The sequence below is a fragment of the Drosophila albomicans genome, chromosome 3 (genome assembly GCF_009650485.2).
Source record: "Drosophila albomicans strain 15112-1751.03 chromosome 3, ASM965048v2, whole genome shotgun sequence".
NCBI lineage: Eukaryota > Metazoa > Arthropoda > Insecta > Diptera > Drosophilidae > Drosophila > Drosophila albomicans.
The window spans coordinates 3,679,715-3,696,759 of record NC_047629.2 but is presented as its reverse complement, the minus strand read 5'-3'; the positions used below and the strand labels follow the sequence as shown (position 1 = coordinate 3,696,759).

The 17,045-nt window shown below is 40.3% G+C and overlaps 4 protein-coding genes across 7 annotated transcripts; all 4 read left to right on the top strand.

Annotated features, from left to right (window-relative positions):
• Nucleotides 1-49: 49 nt before the first annotated feature.
• LOC117566825 (protein lifeguard 2) lies at nucleotides 50-2,102 on the top strand. Of its 2 annotated transcripts, none has more exons than XM_034246390.2 (4): nucleotides 50-451; nucleotides 1,131-1,237; nucleotides 1,299-1,400; nucleotides 1,464-2,102. In XM_034246390.2, exons 1-4 carry the CDS (start codon nucleotides 433-435, stop codon nucleotides 1,968-1,970), a joined length of 735 nt encoding a protein of 244 aa, XP_034102281.1. In that variant the 5' UTR covers nucleotides 50-432; the 3' UTR covers nucleotides 1,971-2,102. The 2 variants fall into 2 exon arrangements, with proteins under 2 accessions (XP_034102281.1, XP_034102280.1); XM_034246389.2 differs by lacking the exon at nucleotides 50-451 and adding an exon at nucleotides 954-1,064.
• A 91-nt stretch (nucleotides 2,103-2,193) lies between these two features.
• Nucleotides 2,194-5,530, top strand: LOC117566821 (beta-alanine transporter). The gene is made up of 6 exons (XM_034246384.2): nucleotides 2,194-2,609; nucleotides 2,674-2,836; nucleotides 3,458-3,604; nucleotides 3,665-4,009; nucleotides 4,253-4,963; nucleotides 5,026-5,530. Exons 1-6 carry the CDS (start codon nucleotides 2,497-2,499, stop codon nucleotides 5,344-5,346), a joined length of 1,800 nt encoding a protein of 599 aa, XP_034102275.1. The 5' UTR covers nucleotides 2,194-2,496; the 3' UTR covers nucleotides 5,347-5,530.
• A 1,886-nt stretch (nucleotides 5,531-7,416) lies between these two features.
• On the top strand, nucleotides 7,417-10,504 carry LOC117570416 (uncharacterized). 3 transcript variants are annotated; one of them, XM_034252043.2, is made up of 3 exons: nucleotides 7,417-7,659; nucleotides 8,522-8,815; nucleotides 9,874-10,504. In XM_034252043.2, exon 3 carries the CDS (start codon nucleotides 10,203-10,205, stop codon nucleotides 10,338-10,340), a length of 138 nt encoding a protein of 45 aa, XP_034107934.1. In that variant the 5' UTR covers nucleotides 7,417-7,659; nucleotides 8,522-8,815; nucleotides 9,874-10,202; the 3' UTR covers nucleotides 10,341-10,504. The 3 variants fall into 3 exon arrangements, with proteins under 3 accessions (XP_034107934.1, XP_051860154.1, XP_034107935.1); XM_052004194.1 differs by having other exon boundaries at nucleotides 7,420-7,659; nucleotides 9,874-10,322; XM_034252044.2 differs by lacking the exons at nucleotides 7,417-7,659; nucleotides 8,522-8,815 and adding an exon at nucleotides 9,569-9,740.
• Nucleotides 10,505-11,371: 867 nt separating this feature from the next.
• LOC117569907 (dynein intermediate chain 2, ciliary) lies at nucleotides 11,372-17,024 on the top strand. Its single transcript, XM_034251247.2, has 6 exons — nucleotides 11,372-11,616; nucleotides 14,538-15,209; nucleotides 15,267-15,693; nucleotides 15,753-15,830; nucleotides 15,898-16,711; nucleotides 16,768-17,024. The coding sequence occupies exons 1-6, from the start codon at nucleotides 11,575-11,577 to the stop codon at nucleotides 16,949-16,951; spliced, it is 2,217 nt and encodes a 738-aa protein (XP_034107138.1). The 5' UTR covers nucleotides 11,372-11,574; the 3' UTR covers nucleotides 16,952-17,024.
• Nucleotides 17,025-17,045: the final 21 nt, after the last annotated feature.

Genomic DNA, 17,045 nt, shown 5'->3' with positions numbered 1-17,045 from the left:
CATATGCATATGATGCATATGTGGTTTCTTTAGTCTGCCTTTGTAGGTCTTCCCCTTTGGGGCGTTGGCGACTGCCGGCTGCTTGCTTCGGTTCAGTTGGGAGTAAACTAGCAAAGTTGCAAGAGTCAACAGTCAACTGTTGCCAGTGTTGGATTAGTTAACAGCCACAGCACAATCACAAGCACAAAATAGATAGTTGTACTTGTAGTTGTATTTATAAACACGTATCATTATCATACAAGCATTGAGGTTACTTTCTTATCTGACGATAAGTGTGAGACTACCAAATATTTGGAACTTGTGGCTATCCCCACCTAGTATTTGTGTCCAGCTCTGCCAGTTTTATTCGGTAGCTTCCAGCAGTGCGTGTGATTTAAAGCGACTCGACTTCGAGCACAATAAAAGCAAAAAAGGAAAAAAGAAAGCTATAAAATGTACCAATACCAGCAAGGTGAGTTGTAAAAAAGAGTGTGCTGAAGATAAGATAAATACGAAATATACAAGCTTGTATTACTGTATATAGAGCAAAGATATGTTAGCTTATGTATAATGGTTTTTAGGACTGTTTTGATGAACTTCCTTACTGCAAACTCACCTCATAAATTCCACAAACTACAAACCTTTTTCCTAGGTATTTGCTGATATACAACACATACATATATTTCAACATTATCCCTATCATTAACAATTCGATAAGACAAAAGTGAATCACATTGTGGTTTACATAATGTACGTAGTATCACATCGATTGGCAGTAGTATGTATATAGAGCACAGGTGCGTCGTATCTGAGTCTGCAGTGACGCGTTATCAGGAGTCACCAATACCAGTAGGAACTGCATGCATATAAGCACACTCATATACCCTACCTCACTCTTTGCTCCAAGCTGGTTATCAATGTGATTTCATTGTGGTCGTGGCGATAGCAAGTGGCTAATCTGCAGGCAAGTGAAAGAGGTTTCAGGCAATTCCCATTAGCCAAACGACTCAGACACTTAGACTAAAAATAGCGGAAAACAATTCGAGACTAACGAAAAACCATGAGCAACACACATTTTCAATACGGTTAAGCTGTTTTATTGCACATCAGCAATTTCCCTTTCACTAAACTCGACACTTGTCTCATTGCAGGTGACAACAATGGCGTCTATGGAGACCCCGAGGCGGACAAGAGTTTCGCCTTTGACGATCAAAGCATTCGCAAAGGATTCATACGCAAGGTTTACCTCATTCTGATGGTAGGTGTGGCGTATACTTAATAAATCCAGGAAGTCCCTTAATATTGCTAATTTTTTTCAGACTCAACTGCTCATCACCTTTGGCATCGTTTGTGTGTTCACCTTCTCCAAGGGTTCTCAAGAATGGGTTCAACGAAACCCAGCGATCGTCTGGATTGCTCTGGTAAGATTTCCATTAAAACTAATCCTCCGATATCCCTATAATAATATTTCTTAATGTTTGCAGGGCGTGCTAATAGTAACCATGATCAGCATGGCTTGCTGCGAGGCTCCACGTCGGAAAACACCGATCAACTTCATCTTTCTGTTCCTCTTCACGCTAGCTGAGGCCTTCCTGCTGGGCATGATTGCCGGTCAATACGAGGCCAAGGAAGTGATGATGGCCGTGGGCATCACGGCTGCCGTCAGCCTGGGATTAACGCTGTTCGCCCTGCAGACCAAGTGGGATTTTACAATGTGCGGTGGTGTGTTGGTCGCCTGCCTGGTGGTCTTCATTATCTTTGGCATCATTGCCATCATTGTTCCCGGTGTGATCATTGGCCTCGTCTACGCCTCGCTGGGAGCAATTCTCTTCTCCGTTTACCTGGTCTACGATACCCAGCTGATGATGGGTGGCAATCACAAGTATTCCATCAGTCCCGAGGAATACGTCTTTGCCGCACTCAATCTGTATCTGGATATCGTCAACATTTTCATGTACATCCTCACCATCATTGGGCTGTCGCGCAACTAAATTAGTCTTCCAATAGATGCTAAGACTAGTCTAGTATACGCTTAGTAATAGCGTAGTCTGTAGATCGTAGTCTGAAGGTGTCAATTGTTGTCGCACCATCTAGAATATTTATTATTATATAACCTAAACTGAGATTACGTGTTTCTGGTTTCTGCTTTTTTCTGTGTTGTCCAAGAAATACACTCACAAGTGACCGGCAAACGATGACTATGACGACTGTATTTGTTCAATGTTCACATGTTCCCAGCCAGCTATCCAATCTCACTGCCGTTGGATTTACGATGCATCTCATTGCGACCCTGCTCCACGCAGCGGTGTCCAATTAATTAAAACACACACGAAAGGCCGTAATGTAATTATGTCCAATTGAGATTGGGCCGTGTGGCGTAGCATGGCATGGAGCATGGAGGATGGAGGATGGTGGAGAAGACACCTCCATTTCTGGGCTGCAAGTGCCACAAGGCCCCTCGCATCGATCAGTTGTGCGCGCATCTGATTCGGGTGCAGAACTAACGCGGGGTGAGCCATGGATTTCGATGAAGTACTTAAGGAGGTAGGCGCATTCGGTCTCTATCAGAAGATCATCATCTGCTCCGTGCTGCTGCCGGCTGCGTTGCCCTGCGCCTTTCACGCCTACAGGTTTGCTTTGCTCCACCTGCAGCATTTTGCACAATTTTGCCAGCAATTCTTTTTGCTTTCGTAGTCAGCTGTTCATTGCAGCCACGCCACAGCATTGGTGTCGCATACCAGAGCTTGAGCCATGGACTCAGGATTACATACAGCTCGTGAAGAATCTCAGCATTCCGCGGAACAAACACGGTGACTTTGCGGAGTGCTCGATGTTTTCTCGCAACTACAGTGAAATGGTGCGTCAATCTTAAATAATATATATGTACATACATATGTATAGTTATTATACTATGTGAGTCAGTTTCATGCGTTTTGATAAACGTTTCAAACGTATCCAGCCCGATTGGAAAGTGTAAATGAATCACAATCAAATACTATCTTTGAGTAGTTTGTCCCCTTGAAATAAGTAACTAGGTTCTTAAGATAAGGCATCGATTGGCATATTTAATCAAGTGCAACGTTTCAACAATGTTTCGCATTATTCAGCGTGATACTGTGTTCTGTGTGGTTTTCAAATAATGTTTAATAGTCAGACTACTTAATATAATACATACATACATACATGTCTAACGCATTTTACCTCGTGTGTTTAAAATGTAACGTCTGCCAGTGCTGCCCAGCACATTTGAGAATTAAGCAGTATATACAGAACTGCAAGCAAGCAGTTTAAGTGCTGCAAGCAAGCAGTTTAAGTGCTGCAAGCAAGTAGTATGCAAGCAGTTCAACATGACCAACTTCAATTTCGTCCAACATACATACATATGTATTTATTTTATTGGTTGAATGCCACAATAATTTGGATTATCAATTAAACGACTTTTAACAATATTTTATTTGTTTTGATCGACACTTGGTAGGTACGATATCTGGAGTACCGCACACCCTACGAGCTGCAGCGAGAGCAGTCTTCTAAGCTGTTAAGATTGGATCAAGACGCTGTGGTGTCCTGTCAGCATGGCTGGCACTACGACAAATCCATGTATCCCAGCACAGTTGTTCAGGAGGTGCGTTCACACATGCTCCGCAAGTAACTTCTTTACCATCTTTACAATCTTTTCTTACAGTGGAATTTAGTCTGCGATAAAAGTTACTATGTAACATTGGCATTGGTGCTCTTTGGACTGGGCGGCCTTATTGGCAACTATGTGTTTGGCTATTTGGTAGACCTTTGGGGTCGACGTCCCTCCTTCTATGCATATCTATTGCTGGAGATCATTGCCTGTGCAGCCAGTGCCTTTGCCTGGAACTATTACTCTTGGCTGGGTCTACGCTTTATTGTGGGTCTCACTGTGCCCGCCATTCTTGCCAGTCCATACGTTCTAGCCATTGAGCTGGTGGGTCCCGAACGTCGCGTTTTTTGCACCATAGTATCCAACATTGCCTACTCGCTGGGTCTGGTACTGTTAGCGGTAAGTATTCGTCGATAAATCGATAAAATATCTATATCCGTCTGTCCTCTTATTAAAGACCTCTTTCATTGACACTAAAAATGCTATCGTATTCAATAGCAATATCGAAGGAAGTTTTATGAGAAATTAGGCAGAACAAGTTAGGAACAGATATTGAAATGCATAATAATAATGTTTCCTAATGGAGTGAACGCTCTTAATTCTATTGAGTCCTTTAAAAAATTTCAAAACTTCTTTATAAAGGGCGTCGTTTACTTGGTGCGCGACTGGCGCTATCTAACCCTGGCTGTTTCCCTACCCCTCCTCATGCTCTTCTCCTGCTTCTTTGTGTTGCCCGAGTCACCGCGCTGGCTGATTGCTGTGGGACAACCGAAGCGAGCTGCCAGGATTCTCAAGGTCATGGCGCGTGTGAATGGAGTCCACGTCACCCGCGATTTTATGGAACGTCTCTATGAACGATTGCACATCAAGCAGCCGGCGGAGACAGTGCACTATGGCATCTTGGATCTGTTTCGTGGGACCAACATGCGCAGAAAGACGCTTATTGTGACGCTGATCTGGTTTGCCAATACCAGTGTCTATGTGGGACTCAGTTACTATGCTCCGGCACTTGGCGGGGACGAGATTTGGAACTTCTTTCTGGCTGGTGCTGTAGAGTTGCCCACTTACTTGTTGCTTTGGCCAGGGTTGAGCTATTTCGGACGTCGTTGGATTCTGTTTATTTCCATGTTGGTTGGTGGCGTGGCCTGTGTGGCGACTCTGCTGTATCAGCAGCAGGCGGATGTGATGTTGCTTCTATACTGCATTGGAAAAATGGGAATTTCCTCGGCATTTGTTGTATTGCCGCTGCTTGCATCTGAGTTATATCCGACCGTAGTGCGGGGTCTCGGCATGAGCTTCAGTTCCGTGGTGGCCATGACTGGGCCCATAATTATACCCATAATTAACCATATGGTGAGTACAAGTGTTCTAGCTTTCCCATCAATTAACCTGTTTCTCTTTTTCGTTCCTTGCAGGGTCAACAAATGCTGGTGCTGCCGCTGATTGTGATGGGAGCGTTGCTCATTGTAGGTGGCTTCGCGAGTCTTTTTCTGCCTGAAACACGAGGCAAGAATCTGCCTCAAACGTTAGAGGAAGGGGAGGCGGTTCCACTTAGCTTTCTGCTCTGTTGCTGTGTGGAGAGTGAGCCAAAAAATCGTCAGACCAAAAACAAAGGTTTGGGAAGAAATCGTATGCCTGAAGAAGCCGCAAAAGTCTACCACAGAGTCGGTGTAGGGGGACCTGCAGCATGCAAAATTGTCTGCAGCATTTGTAAAAAAGAAATGAGAACTTTGTAATAAATATTTACAATGCTATACTAACCACATCTGCCTAGAATGTTTTGAAAAAAGAAAGGGTTCAGCATCTTATGATAGTTTCTCGCAGCCTAAAAATATACTACAAAATATTATTATATACTTTTCATCCCGAAAGTATGTAATAGAAAACATTAATTGGTCCGTTGTGTCTAAATCGAGGAAGTCGTTTTTTATGTGAATTGTTAACAACTGAATAAACTTTACTTGCACGTTGCTATATTTAGCACAAAGTTATTTTAAATTGTCAGTTATGTTTTTAAAGGGTAAAGAAAATTTCAATATTTTGGTTTTTATACCATATTGTTGATATCAACATTAAATTGATTTGAACTCTCTGCTGAAATGCCCTGAATACCAATTGAGAGTGTCACATGTTGATACACATTATACAATTTTATTAAATTAAAGTGTTATTACTTTTATTAGTAGAGTATAAAGACAAACAACTTGACTCAAATCTTTTGTAGTGGAATGGTCGATCGTAAGCATTTATTACATACTGACTATTTGTACTTATGTATATAAGTATAAATGTGTGTGTAAGTATTCATCACTACGTAAAGTTTTCGTCGTAAACTGTCATTCAAACAAGTCTACTTATCAATAAGCTCTCATGCATACTATACATATATATATTTTTCGAAATATGTGTGTAAATGTGTAAATATATTTCAATATGCATGTAACGAAGATACATACATACATACACTTATAATATTTATTTGTGAGTTTCTTTGTTTATTTGTGTATTACACATATATACATACATACATGCATAGAGCGTATTCAGCAAGCATGAGACAAACTGTTGAGTTCAAAGTCCACTGAGTAGACGCAGCGCGTGAACGATTGTAAAATTGTATGAGTAGTTGTAAAAATGCATTCACCTTATCAAAGCAAACGGAGCGCCAGAATACAACACAGTGGAGTAGAAAGAAGGTTGCGGAAGTGAGGGCAACTTACAACGCTGACAGTGGGACAGGTATTAATATACTAGGTATTCAAATTAAATTAACACATACATACATACATATACACATACATATGTACATAATATGTGTGCCTGTAGTTTTGCACACATTTAAACATAATATTATATGTATGTTATGGGCGTATATTAATCTGCTTGGCAATCAAACAAAAGAGTATTATTTTTGTTCATACACAGCAGATATATATATATGTTTGTACATATGTATGTATATGTACCAGATACATACTTAGTATACAAAAATATACTATGTAGGAATGAATAGACATTTTGGCAACTGAACAAAGAAGTTCCGGGTAGGAAACCCTGGCAATGCATTGAGACGCCTTCAAGAAGACAAGCAACAGAGTGTATTTTAATGCATTTTATACTATAATCAATGGTACTGATAATATTTGGGTTATGGCCATTTACATTATTTTAAGTATAATTTAGAGGCCTGTAAATGTGTATCCATATTTTCCAAAAATAAAATACTCCATTCCATTATTGGACTTGAGCCCGAAAGCAACCATTTTGTAAGAAACAAATGGTCTGTGTATTTTGAAAGTGTTTCATTAACATTACATTAAAACACACCTTACACATGTGTATGGAAGTGCCTATAGAGTTTATGTACATACAACTTGTGTGTAAGTAAGTATTTCACTGAGAAACAATGATCAAAACAAACAAGAAAAACTGCCTCAACCGGGCAGATAAACGAGCGACAACAAAATACAAACAGAAAAGGCAGCACCAGATGTCTGTTGACAGCGACTCGAAAGAAACCCATGTGCATTTAAAATACATACTTGTATGTATGTACATATGTATGTACAAGCACGCATACATAGTCAAATGTAGGTAATAAATATTTATGTGCATACTTGTATGTGTGGTGGTAGATACAGTAAATTCAGTGTTGCCTTTGTGACGCCTTCGCAATTGATTAAAACTACAGAGCGCCCGGCATCGACCATCGACCACAAAACGAAGCGTGGCGTCGCTTTACGCTCCGAGCGTCGGCGTCGACGTCGACGTCGACGTCGTGTCGGGCCTCGTTTTGGTAGACGCTGTGCTGCGTTCAGTGCGATCGCAGACATTGTGCAAAACGGTTCGCATAGGCTGGGCGTTTTAGTGATCGAATCGGTCGGACTGGAATTGGAAATTGGAAGTGTTGGAGTAGCTGTAGATCTTGCTGTTGTTGTAACTGTGTCAAGCCAATTTTAAATATATTTAAAAGGGCGTCACAATCAAAAAGCGAATAGTGCGAAGTGATAAATTAATCAATTTATACATAGAACACAAACGGCATTGAGGTAGGTCGCTTTTTGGCATTGTTACAGTAACATAGTTACTCAACTTTTACTTGCGTGTTGTAATAATAATCCCAAGGCTGCGTACACTATCAGTCTCAATGTCTTAAGGGCCGTCTAATCGTGCCACGTCTACTAAATCGAACTAAACTATGACTATGCAATCCAGTGGCGTCTCACAAATCAAATTATTGGTTAATATGGCGCGTGTTCGTTGCTGATTTTGCAGTCAATTTGCTATCAGCAGTGGTGCGAACTGAACTGTTTTGAACTTAATAAGTGCCCAAGTGCTAATTGATAATATGTACCTATATACAGCTAAACGGATCGACTATGTATGGGTGCTAATCTTGATATATAGCTCCCGCCCGCCATCACAATTTAAGACGCATTTCTTTAAGAAATATTGTTTTGATTCCGCTTTTTATTTACTTTCATACTCTTGTATATAACAACAAATATATAATATATACATATGTACATTAATAAATTGCATACTTATCACTTCAGTGGAGGCCTTCGAGAATGAATTCTTTTAAGTAAACATTACACATTTACCAAGCACTTGATAGATAAGATTCTCTAAAAAGTTTTCATTAATTAAATATTTACCTAATTGTTTGTGACCGAAGCGGACTGAACCCGAAACTCCAGCACATATAGAATTAATTCATTTAAAGTGATCGTCCGACGCCATTATCACTAAGAACGAGACACACCTAGAAACAAGCAAAGAACAACATTCACGTAGTATATAAAATCTCGTATATAATATACAATTTATACGACTTGACGACACGCACAAGCCCACTAAAATTTCAATTTGAAACAACAACAAAACAAATCATTTCTGATATATTTTTAGCTTTATCAATTTGCGTTTTCTACGGAGGCTCGACATCTTTGTTTGCGCTCTTCTCCTCGCATCGATTCTGTGCATACATACGACAACAGCTATGGATAGCGTCAGATCGTTTTTTGCTAACCCAAACAAAGACAACAATATCGGCAATCAACAAAATGGCGCTCAGGGACGCTGGAACAACTGGAATAGGAACATGCAGGCTCACACAGACCCCGGTTCGGTGAATTCCACCATCAGGAACCCAACAAGTAGCGATGCCAAGCGCAAGGACAGTGATAATTACTTCTACATAATGTAAGTTGAACATCAGTAAAATAGTATTGAGGTTAAGAAGAGAAATTGGGTATTAGAGGTTTTCTAAAATAAAATAGTACATTTTTCCTATTTAGTCTATCTATTATATTATTATATTATTATATTATCTCATTGTTATTTCTAAAGGAACAAAGTAACTGTCAGTTCTCTATAGATACCATAAACAATAATAATTGGTAGAATAACCATGAAAATGACTAAAACTTTTTGAGATATCTTATCTATAATATTAGCGTACTAAACTTGTTTACCTTTTGCCTGTCGCTAGCCATACATGTTTGGTATAATAATAAGTTATTTTGATTTCTTATCAGCCCAAATTGTAATTTTTTTAGTTGTTAAAAGGCGATAAAGACACAATAAGTGTGGGTCAACGTAAACAATTTGAGTTAAAAGCTAGTATTATTTAACATATTAATTGGTTAGCAATTGAAGCAAGCTTTCAAACGTTCTCTAATGCGAGTACTTTTGATAAACCAGTTTCCAACTAATATATCACATTGTTATTGCCTTGAATAATACCAGTATTGTTTCATACCACCAGCTTTAGGCTCGAATAAGTTTAAATCAGAAGCAAAAGCTTTGAAGCGGAGCTTTAAAGCTGCATATCTGAAAGAATACGAAGGAACGAGAGAGACGCATAAGTAGTGTTTGAGAGAGTGAGAGAAATAATCAGCATTAAGGGGGCTGTTGGCCGTCATGAATCCCACTTCAGTATCGAATTAGCTGCCAAGAGCGTCACGCGGTAAAGCGGTAAAACCCCATATTTAGAATGTGCGGGGCGGGTTCTGCCCAAAAATAAACACAACTTGGGCATTTACTGGTTATAAGTGCGTGATTCAGTCGCTCAGTTTAAACAGTTGCAGTTTACCAACGGGCAGGATTACGTGCAGTGAGCAATTGGGTAAGAAATCGCAATCTCAAGAACACCAATTGTTTGAATAGCATAGCGAAGTGAAAGCGAGTGGCATTGTATAAAATAACAACAAATTTATATATTTAGCTCTCTTAAATAACAATTTCTCTTTCCTTTGCAGGTGGCGAGCTTGAGGACAACCCGGCAGAAGCAGCTGGTAAAACAACAGCAGAGCCATAGCATTAAGTTTACGTCTAAAGTGACCTGCAGCGGATTTGTGCACACATCTTATTAGAGACATCGGAAGCTGTAACCGACGTGTTTTTTTGCCGCGTTGCATCATCTTCATACCCGGTGTTTAGTGATATTAGTTATTTATTTAAGTATACAATCTGATTTATTTACACAAACATTCAACTTGATTTGATACCACATTACGTATACGTATTGTCTGATCGAAACTGGCATTCTACTTGCATTGTATTGAAGTATAATCCTTGAAGCCCATATATGGACCCGTTTACAGTTATTGGCTTGATTTACTGGCTGATCTGCATGATATTATTTGGACCCATGATGTTCTTTGTCTGCGTTTACCTACCCGAAGTGCCAGTGCGATATGTGAAGAGTCTAAGGCAGTACACATAGGCCTTATACATACACTCGCTCTCTGCTTAATTTTGTATACTACATATAGTCAAGTATATAGGTACTCATTTGATACACAATTTATACTGATACTGATACTGATGTACTCCTATAATCAACACACCATTGAACTCTCTACAATAAATACGTTCATGTGGAATTTACTCAGAACTTGTGAACTTATCTCTCTGTCATTCACTTCGATTGTTGCTTTCAAGGTTCCATCTACGATCCATAATGAAAGGTGCGAAGTTCTCGTTTGACCCCAGTCACGGCCTTCTATCGACCAGACTCTATGCTGCGAGTTACTCAATTGTGTTACGAGTCAAGCGAGCGTTGAACTTCAGTTTGTTAAGTATGTTGAGATTTAAGAAAATTAAAACTGATGTAATGGCTTCAATTGTAGGGGTATGTGGTAATAAGTTAACAGATTATTTACAACTTATGGAGGAAGATTGGACTTCAAATTACCATTCGCAATTTTATTTTTTTTTCTGGGAAGTATTAATAAAAACAGTTTTAAAATACAATATAAGTTCGCTCTCTTAAATAATGAAGAAGAGAAACTAATAGCTAGAAAACTTCACTAAGTTATATGGCAAGTTACGACTTTTAATTACGAGTAGCAATGGCTAAATAATTTGGAATCTATATTTCGTGTTTAATGAAAATGTGTTTCTCATAAAACAACAGCGAGATTCCCATAACTATTTGAAGAAATATACAACGTAAATTAAAGTATTGAGAAGAGGAAACAAAAGATAGAAAACTATCAAAACTGTGGGTAATAACTAAGAGTATTAAGACAACTTATGACAACTTATGACAACTTATGTTATATGTATGCTACTTCCTGAATGAAACCTGAAGCAGAAGTAAATATTACTTTATGTGGAACCGGGTTTGATGATTTCTATTGCGTTTTGTCTTTGCCAAATCGATATGCAAATGGAGCTTAGTGCGTGTTAGGGTCGAGCATTAGCAAATTTCTATAGTAACTCAAACAAACAAAGTCAGTGAGAACATTGAAATGAACAGTAAGCAAGGCGAATTCTATTTCACAATTACATAAAGTTTAGTCTGGGATATACAAAACACAAAAATTCGTTCAGTTGAAGTCAGTGAAAGTATTTATCTAACCAAAATACCACAAAGTGCAGTTAAACAAACGGCAGCACACTCAAAAGAATAATTTTAAGCACTTTACAATCGGGAAGAAGAAATCAGCTTCGAGATGCAGGCAGCACCAAAAACCAAAGAGGGGAAACACAAGAAGGTAAGAAATCACAGTAAGTCCGACGAATTATGCAACAATGTGAGGAACCAATTGAAACACAGCAAAAATAATAAGAACAAAAACACTATTGCAAGTTGGAAACCGTATCCAAGTATACACTGAACGTCCGTTCTCGTTGAGAGCCGACAGCGTTGTGCTTGTTCTAGGGCCATGGCGAATCCTCGAAGGTTTCTGGCCTTCGTTTTCGGGATTCTATTTAAAAATTCGCGATTACTTTTTAATAAGTTTGCTGAAACGTAGCGTAGCCAAAGTTATTGGCGCCCTGATGGAACTTTGTCACGAAACATAATTTGCAATTTGGCCAAGAAGGCAACTCTGAGCCTCCAAAAAATATATCAGAAAGACTGCCAAGAGTCAAGTATAGGGAGCGGGGACAAAGGCAAGGGACGCAGGCGAGTACCTTGTTGGCATGTGCGTGCCGCTGAAATAGATGATGGCACTACCAGTTTATAGACACGGTAGATGCAACTTCATCTACTCACATATACTCCTGCTCATCGTATACCCCCTACTTATGTGCTCCTCTAGACGGCTAGCCAGGCTAAGCCATTGGCAAGCTGGCAAATTGGGCTATTGGGTGTCGATAGCAATCAATGTCGCCTTACGAATATAGTTGCCCCTAAAAATGTCTATAAATCAGTCAGGGATATGACTCTCTGCTCACCTTTGTGTTGGCCATAAAAATGAATGGGTATTTATATAACTGTATCTGACGCTTACACGTCTTCCAATTGGGTTTGAGTTCGCTACACTGATAACAAATTCAAGTTAAAATTATTTGTATTATTTCATTTTAATTTAATGAAATCATTTCAATTAATAACCGAGTTAGAATACTTCTGATGCTGCCTATACGATTTTTGTAGAAATTAAAAATAAAAATGATTTAATCTGGGATTTCAAAATTATTGAAAAATGTATCTGTAATTTTTATATATAGTACATATTAATTCGATAATTTTCTTCATGAAGTCCATTGGCACTGACTTATTTTAAACGAATAAAGTTAATTATTTGTATGTTATTTGAATTTTAAACTAGAACCATCAGATAGTTTAATTACATCCGGAAAATATTATATTTATTGCATTCTACTTCTTGCGATATAAATAAATTAATATGACAAAATAAAAAAAACTTTTATACACAACACCTCTCTTAAGGGGACTGTATTTTCGACGAGGATTCCTCTACACAATTTTCTATAGCGCAATTTCACCCCTCTTGAGAGGACGCGTAAAAGTTACGCAGTTAGATGTCCAGCCGAGAGAGTTTTCACTGTAGGATGTTCTCTACATACGCCTTCTTCTACATTGGCGTGCTTTGCCAAGTTTCTCTTTGATTTGTTGCCAGTGTATTTGGGTTGTCAACTGCTCCACACTCACTTGCACATGAACGAACTTTAATCGAGTTGTGTGCAATTTGTTTATTTACGCGCCCAACTCTAGGCTGAGCCGGAAATGTCAACACCCCTCGGAACCCATTGAATCCTCGCTACGAGTACTCGCATCACATCCTCACTTATGACGTGCGCTCCTAGGACGGCAGCGTCGAAAGTTCTTTCTTTTCAGATTTTTTTGTTATTCTTGTGTGAAAGTTTCGTCAAACGTTGAGCGTTGATAGTTGAACGTCATGAGGTTCGTTTGCAGTCATTATTCAAAGCGCTCCGAATCGTTGGCAGTGTTTCCTCGAGGCTGTACTAGCCTAGGTCTCAGTTGTGTTGCGCTTTCCAAAGGGTTCACGTCTCTATCTGGCGAAGATATATAGAATTATATATATAATCGAAATACTATTGTAATTATTTGTGATTATCGCAGGGGGAAATAATAGATTGACAAGATGTGGAAGCTTGCTAACAAAGCGATGGCGGTATATGAGTATTCACTGTAGCTGTAAACATACTGTACTATCTGATCTATCCGTTTAACTAGTACTAGATGTTGCTTTAATCCGCAAGTAGAACTCTCGTACATCTGTGTGCATCTGTGTAAATGTATCTGTATGCGTGTGGGTAGAACAAGAACAACAATAACAGCTAACAGCAACAAGCCAATCAAACTTGTAAATACAAAACCTAGTTCAAGTTCTTCGCTAATTTCTCAATTCCTGTAAATACAAAACAAATTCAATTTTAATTTTGCGCCTATCCAATTATATTGTAGATCAACTCATTTGTGTATATATTATATATACACATACAAACATACGTGTACTATATATATTTAAGTAGATTTATCCACATCACTTCCAAGAGATCTCAGCTGTCTGCTCCGCACTCGATCGTTTAGCGTATACACAGTGCAGTTTTTTATTTAGTTACTCGCTAAATGTCTGAGGCTGCACCTGTTCCCCCCACCAATGAGGGGAGGCCAGAGGACGACGAGGCTTGCCCTTGTCCCGAAAGTGCTGATGATCTGCCTGTGATGGAGCAACAGCAACTTGATGAGGTAACTGCCTTTGTCATCAAGCATGTCAATATCGAGCAGTCTTTTCGCTTGCCAAAAGACAGTCCCAAAGTCCGGCACTCTGCTCTTTTGGCAAGCGTCCTTTAAGGGGACTGCCAAGTGATTATCAGACTTTAAATTACAAGAAGTTTGCATGCTGCAGGAATTCTAATTTAATTGTAGATGAAAACAATAAAAAATAAAACAATCACCACAAAAAAACCAAGGCACATTTTGCAAATCTATTCGAACAATTGATGCATGATATATTCCCCATAAAGTATCCTAGCACTGCTATGCCAAATGTCCTCACAGGTAAGTCTTTAACCACTTTTGCCTCGTGTCCTGCTCCCCAGCCAAATGTACACTAGTTCCAACAATGTTGCATACACACTGCCAGCTAATCAGGAGTTCTTTATTATCCGTTTTGTAATGCATATTTTCTGCTATAACTAGACTAGGTCATCGAAGCTTAAGAATGAAGGAGGCGGCGGAGGCGATGCCGATGATTTTGATGCCTGGATGAAATCGCGTCAATTGATCAAACCCGATGATCAACTGGATCTAACCGATGCGGAGCTAGGCGAGGAAGTCACCAAAGTACTGACACCGACCAATACAAATGTGATTCGCAATTTGGTTGTGTTTAGCTTCAAGGAGGGCGAGTTTGTGCCTGCCCCATTGCCAGGAAATACGGTGACCCTAATTAGCTTTCCGGGTAATTCGCTGCACGTCGATTCCGAGGAAGCGCGTTTGCAGATTGAGGAGTCGGATGAGATCGGTTATCCGCTGCCTATGCCGAATTATTCCGTTGTGGAACAGCGCGAATCTATACTCGATGGCGAGGAGGAGGGCGAGGGGGAAGGCGAGGGCGAAGACGATGAGAAAAGTGAAGCAGGTGGCAAGCAAGGTGCAGCTGAAGAAGAAGAAGCAGAAGAGGAGGAGGATGAGGAGGGAAAACAGACCGAGGGTGATCAAGGTGCCACCGAAACCGAACCCGGCGGTGACGATGAGGATGCTCCAGCTGGTGGACAACAAGCTGCAGCAGCACCTGGCAAAAAACGCAAGCTTATCAATCAATTTAATTATTGCGAACGTGCTACACTAACATATTGCAATCCCAAGCGGGTAAGTGCTGCTAAGCCCACACTCTAGAACTCTCTTTAATTCCGATATCTTTTACAGAGTGTGGACACGCAAACAATTCCGCCACCGCGATCACAGTTCGGAGGCACTGTGCTGCAATGGATCATCTATGACTCGTATCAGGAGGACTTTGAGGAGCAGCAAAAGATTAGCGGACGGACGTCTGTCGTCCGAGGACGTTCTACCAAGAAGACCATTAAGAAGAAAACCGCTCTCGCAGAGATGCTCAATCGCAAGTATCTGCGTTGCTGGCAGATTCTGGAGCGGATGATCAATCAGAATATTTACGATGACATTGGCAACGACTATCGCTACTGGGAGGACCCAGCTGATGAGTTTCGCGAAGGCGAGGGGAATCTGTTGCCACTGTGGAAGTTTCAGTACGAGAAGACTAAGAAAATGAATGTAACCGAGATTGTCTTTAATCCGGCCTATTATGATTTGTTCGCTGTGTGCTTCGGCTCGCGTGAGTGCAAATTCTTAATGTATGACACTTTTTACTAGAACTAACAGTTTCCCCTACAGACGACTTCCTGAAGCAGCCCAACGAGGGTTATCTCTGTCTATTTACTGTGAAGAATCCTTCCTTTCCCGATTACATTAGTAAGTTACCGTGATAAACTACTCTTGGTGTACTAATTCTAATAATATAATTCATATTTTTCATTAGTTCAAACTGATTGTGGTGTCATGTGCTGCGACATTCACCCGAGCTATCCTTTCCTAATCGTGCTAGGTCTGTATGACGGCAATGTCTGCGTCTATGATCTGCGCGATGGCTGCAAGGAGCCCATGTATGTTTCTCGGGGCGTCAATTGTAAACACGGCGAGTGCGTCTGGCAAATCCGATGGGGACCCGATATGAGCGATGGTGAAATTAACTTCTTTTCGGTTTCATCTGATGGTTGCGTCTTCCAATGGATTCTAATGCAAAATAAGTTGTGGGTTACCACCATAATTACGCTATATCTGGAAAATGAAGTGGCCGATGGCCCGGATGGCACTCGAGTGGTTCTGAAGACTGGCGGCTCCTGTATGCAGTTTCATCCAACGGATAATACGGTGTTTCTGGTTGGCACCGAATGCGGTTTCATTTACAAGTGCAGCACACTGTTTAGCTCCAAGTATCTGATGACCTATAATGCCCACAATATGTCCGTCTATCGCATTGACTTCAATCGCTTCGATTCGAATATTTTTGTCTCCTGTAGTGGAGATTGGCGTGTCAAAGTCTGGGAGGATATGCGTCCCGATCCGCTCTTCATATTCGACTTGGGCTCTGCTGTCGGTGACATTAAATGGGCTCCATATTCCAGCACAGTCTTTGCTGCAGTCACCACAGAGGGCAAAGTGCATGTCTTCGATCTGAATGTGAACAAATATAAGCCCATCTGTGTCCAGGCTGTTGTGCCCAAAAGGAAGAACAAGCTCACACGCATCGCCTTCAATGAGAAACTACACTTCATTGTCGTAGGCGATGAAAAGTAAGTTCTGAGTGCTTAGTTTATTGAAAGGAATAGCTTATCTTTCTATTTTCTAGGGGCGTTACCACCTCCCTCAAGCTGTCTCCCAATCTGCGTGTTATGGTGAAGCCGCCGAAAAAGCAGCTCTATCTTGACCAAACCACACTGCAAATCTCTAAGCTCGAAAAGCTGCTCTCCCTCGTCCGGGAGTTACCAGAGGGCGCAGTTATCCAGGACACAGCGACAACGGTTCGCAGCTAGAAATTCTAAAAGTAGTTGATTATAATGTATTATTGTTATTCGATAAGTGGCAATCTAAAATAAGTACCAATTAGTACAGAGGTTTTTATTTCAC